General features: G+C 40.8%; 1 protein-coding gene across 1 annotated transcript in view; it reads left to right on the forward strand.

Moving 5' to 3' along the window:
• Window positions 1–5,154, forward strand: part of MYH9 (myosin heavy chain 9) — a 62,221-nt gene that overhangs the window by 33,302 nt on the left and 23,765 nt on the right. Inside the window, exon 15 of the mRNA XM_018564705.1 lies at window positions 1,949–2,063. Within this exon, the coding sequence (XP_018420207.1) occupies window positions 1,949–2,063 (115 nt within the window). The remainder of the gene's footprint in view (window positions 1–1,948; window positions 2,064–5,154) is intronic.

The following is a 5,154-nucleotide window of genomic DNA, read 5'->3' on the forward strand; positions in this document are numbered from 1 at the left end:
GTATATGAAGTTTCTAAATTCCTGCTTAAATGAACAAGAAAGGAAAATTGAATTCTTGTACTTACCATAAAAATCCATTGGAGTTAGTTGACGGACACAGGTCCCACCCCTTTGTGTGTTTTATACCCTTGGCACTGCTTTGTCACATAAGAACTCTAGTAAATGGATTTTGCAGGAAGTACAAAAATCCCCCTTTTCACTCTGACTCATGTAGGGGAGGGTTACATTTCCTGTCAACTTTTTGTTTTTTTTATTTTCTATTGCGATCTTGAACAAATTTCTCCAATTTGTGCCCTGTAGACTCCACAGAAAGTGAGATCTTTGTCATGGGAACAGGTGTTCCCATTGAAAGCCCCTTTATTGCTGTTCTGGTGCCAATTCATACTTTTATTCCTGGTAATATTGGTGATTAGGACACTTGAAGAAAAATACTCTAATGAGAATACTGGCAGCAATAAAAACCTGACTGTAATTACCACACGTACGGTACGGTACAACACAAGCGCTTCACATGCTGAGGGCTATGGGCATAGATGAGGTGGTGTGTACGTGGATAGAGAACTGGCTACGGGAACCTGTCCAGAGGGGATCTGTAAATGGCACCTTTTAGGACTGGGCTAGTGTAATGAGCGGTGTGCCTCAAGGATCTGTGCTGGGTCCGATACTGTTCAACCTATTCATTAATGACATCGGGGAGGGAATAAATAGCCATGTTTCCGTGTTTGCAGACGATACAAAAATAGGGAGGGTACTAGAAACGGATCGTGACAATATAACATTGCAGGAGGACCTGGATAAAATAGGGGAGTGGGCAATACTATGGCAGATGAGGTTTAATGTCGATAAATGCAAAGTAATGTACTTTGGACATAAAAATAAACAAATAGGCTATACAATCATGGGTATGCCGCTAGGGAAGTCAGAAATAGAAAAAGATTTGGGGGTCATTGTAGACCACAAACTGAATGGTAGCTTGCAGTGCCAAGCTGCGGTAAACAAAGCTAGCAGGGTCTTGTCCTGTATTAAGAAGGGGATGTATTGCAGGGACAAGTCTATAATTGTGCCTCTATATAGATCGTTGGTTCGGCCACATCTGGAGTACGCGGTCCAGTTTTGGTCGCCGGTACTGAGAAGGGATGTCCTTGAACTGGAGAGAGTCCAGCGGAGGGCAACAAAACTAATTAGGGGAATGGAGGACCAGAGCTATGAGACAAGGCTTCTGACCTTAAACATGTTTACGCTGGAATTAAGGAGATTAAGGGGGGATATGATTTTCATGTACAAGATGTTCAATGGCGACAGCAACATTGGCAACAAATTGTTTGAGATTAACTCCATTACAAAGACTAGAGGCCACCACCTAATGTTGGTGGAGAAAAAATTCCAGCACAATGGGCGAAGAGGGTTCTTTACAGTAAGAGCGGTTAAGGTCTGGAACTCACTGCCATCGGCAGTGATTTCAGCCAAGAGTGTAGATTTGTTCAAGAAACGTTTGGACAATTTCTTGAGGGACCGTAATATCCAGGGATACCAGTATCCCTAAGAATGAGATGATGCGTGGACCTATATGGGTTGGACTTGTTGGACGTATGTCTTTATTCAACCCCAAATACTATGTAACTATGTAATTCTAACCCCTCACTACTCCTGTAATTATTTTTTTTGTAATGAAAGTTGCCTTTATTTTAAGACTTAAAGAACACCAGAAAAGATAAAAACCTTTGCAGTGGGACTAGGGAAATATGGAAAAGTATTTTATCTGCTAAACATTTGCTTATGTATGTAGTTATTGGTTCACTAGGATAAGGCCTGCAATAAGATACAAAAACTGTGCTTTTTAGTATTTAACTTCTGTTGGAATTGGGTGATTTTTTATTTTTTAACAAACTGCTTGAACATGTGCAGGACAGCATGTGTACATGTTTTTAAAATGTTTTTTCTTTGTTAGGTGGATTACAAAGCTGATGAGTGGCTGATGAAAAATATGGACCCACTGAATGATAATGTTGCAACACTTCTAAATCAGTCATCTGATAAATTTGTTAATGAACTTTGGAAAGATGGTAAGTGTTTATAAGGGATGTTATTGTAAAAGGGTTCAGCTGAATCTTCCACAATCTTTTTTGCAGCTGGCGCTCCTGCTGCAGTTAAGTCTTTGAGTCCCTCTTTTCCGGTTCAGTGGTCCACTCTTGACTTCTGTTCAAAACTTTCTTCATACCAACTTATTTCCTCCCTATTAGATCTACGGAAATGGACTCTGTACACCTACAGGTGATTGAAAATAGCAGGTATTGTGGTGCATGGTGTGGCTACTCACCTGTCTAATTTTAAGTTTGCTCACAAAGCTTCAAACACCAGTCCCTGATGTGCCCTTAAATACACTTCGTGCACAATGTCTTCCAATGTAAACCACTAGACCTCGAACGCATAATGGCTTATATCAAAATTGCTTACCATTTTTAGATATTTCTTTTTGAGCTTATCGGAATAAGATATGTTGCATGTATCTGTTATTGGTAGGAGGCAGTGCCTGGTCTCTTACATTAATTGAATGTGAAATGGGTTAAAGTAGTTGCTGTACTGGCTGACCTTTTAGGTTGGACAACATCCAGCCCCTTTAGTGGTCTGCTGTGTGGGAAATGGTTCAAAGGAGTTCATGCTGGGGTGTCCTCACCCTCAATAATGCTTACGCTTAGGCGTCCTCAGTGGAAGATTTTCCACATAGCTCTTGTTCTGAGGAAAAACCTAAAAAATTTGGATTTCTCCTGTTATTTCAGCGATAATGGTCACCAGTGCAATGGAGTGGTGTATTTTCCCCAATGGGAACAGACATAAAAAAACTTGACAGTCTAATACACGGGTATCCACAACCTTTTCTACATTGTGTCCTTTTTTAGAAGTGTGTGTGTGTGTGTGTCTGTGTGTGTGTGATCCACCAGTAGAGGACACTGATTTTGACCCCTGACAGTGTGCAGGAGAGGCAGCAGCCAATGGCAGCATTGCTCTGTGTTCCTGTTCATTCATACATTGTGGAGATGGTGTTTTACTATGTACACAATTATGATTGAACAAGAACTGGAGCAGCTGTGCATGACAGCCAATCGGCCTCTTCAGTTTGGTCAGTTAAGATTTTAAAATGAAACAGAGAAGCTGATTGGTTGCCATGCGCGACTACTCTAGTATTTGTCTGCTCCACTTTTTAATCAATTCCCCTCTACATTATTTATAAACTGCAATCAGCTGACTGCTTGTACCTCTCTCCATCCTGACTGTCACAGCTGAGCTGGCGGTGTGGGTAGGAGAGCTGGGTCTATTTTTGAAAGCTGACTCATCCCCCTCACTGCTGGCTTGGGCACCGGTGACAGCGCATGGCTGTCTCTGCGACCACACCGCTCTCCATTCTGATCGATCAGAGGAGGCTAAGTGGGGTGGTGCTTGAGGAGAGCCCAGCCTCCTGTGACGCACCGGGTGTTCACAGTGCTCTCCTCCCTCGCACTGCTTGGCCTCCTGACAGTTTCTCGCCTCCCCGCTGGACGCTGCTCCGTGCCAGAGGGGACACAGAGCAGCGCCCAGCAGGGAGGAGAGAATCTATGGATGCACCGCAATTTCGACCGAAAGATGGCATTTTCGACATGTTTCAGCGGACGAAATTTCGGGGGATCCGTAAAATATCAGTGGCAATCCGCAATCCAAAGAATCATGCCTCTGAGTTCTGATGAGATCAAAAAACTTTAACTTTTAGTAAATTTCTGAATATTTTTGCATCTTAATTTTCTTTTTTAGTTTTTGTAAAAAATTTTTCTTGTACCAGAAAACATTCACAGAACATGCACTCTGCTTTGCCAGTGGTTTCATAAACCCGTTTTGTTTGTGTATACTAATTTGGTTTGATTCTTTTCTTTTTTTATATCTGTAAAATATATTTAAAAATTGTATTACATTTGTAGGTTTGTCCAATATATGTTCCGCCTCATTATGTGATCAGTTTAAGCTCATGTAGGATCACAGCTTAGTAATGCAAGTGTAGTTTATTATTGAGAGCAAGTGGTACTGTTATTAAATGAGTTCTTAAAGTGCCTCTATGCCCAGACTATAGGCATTAAAGCATTCACATTTTTATGAACAAGCCTTCAATGACCTCTGTAGCTCCAGTACTGTGGAGAAATTAATCTTCAAACCACTTCTGAACCACTCCCATCACAGCTCCTCTTTCCTTTATTTTCTCTGGCAGCCTGCCAGCCTTATGTAAAAAAGCAGAAGTTGCTGTTAGCAGTTACAAACTGAAACCCCACTTCAGATTGGTAATATTGGATAATTAATCAACAGTACCTGCAACTAAAGAGGTCATAAAGATCTCCGGGCAGCTAAAAATGTAGCCCCACTCCAAGGTTAAGTGCTTGTTTTGGTCTAGGGTGTAAAATTAAAAAAAAAATACCTGAACCTCTGTCCCATCTGGCTGCTAGACGAGTCCTCACAGCACCTCCCCCCCCAGGCTCTGTTGGTCTAAGCCCTGATGAAGTTAGCACACGTAATACAGGGCCATTGATTATTATATGTTAGGAGGTGAGTGTATATATTTTTATTTTACACCCTAGACCAAAACGAGCACTTAACCCTTGCTTTGCAGTTACCCCCGTACTGCAAGGGTTAAGTTTTCTGCCTGGAAGTCTTTACATTTAGTATGTTTACTACATTTACTGAAACATCTGTAGCCTGGGCACAGTTGCTCTTTAAGATTGCTTTCTATATTGTATAATTTATAAAGGTATAATAATTTAGCCAATTTTTTTTCATAGCAGCCCTCTTTTATTCGTTACTTATGATTCTGTGTTAGTATTTGGAAGCAATCAGCCTGTGTGCCGTCCATATTGGCACACAGGCTGATTGAAGTTTGTAAACTGATGTATCCTTGAACTACTCATTTATGCTTCTAATCGATCTACCTTTGTGAATACCTTTGCACTCTATTTTGCTATTTTTAAACAAAGAACCATCTGCACTAGGGTGGGCGCCCTTCTCTTTCTTTTTGTCTTGCAGTTATACAGTTCCCTTGTCTGTATAATAATGGCTTATAATAATCAAAATTAATCGATTTAAAAAAAATTCGATTAATCGAACACAAATTTTAAAAATTATCAGCCCTAAAATATACCT

The sequence above is a fragment of the Nanorana parkeri genome, unplaced genomic scaffold (assembly GCF_000935625.1).
Source record: "Nanorana parkeri isolate BGI_ZX_2015 unplaced genomic scaffold, ASM93562v1 scaffold774, whole genome shotgun sequence".
In the NCBI taxonomy this organism is placed as follows: Eukaryota; Metazoa; Chordata; class Amphibia; order Anura; family Dicroglossidae; genus Nanorana; species Nanorana parkeri.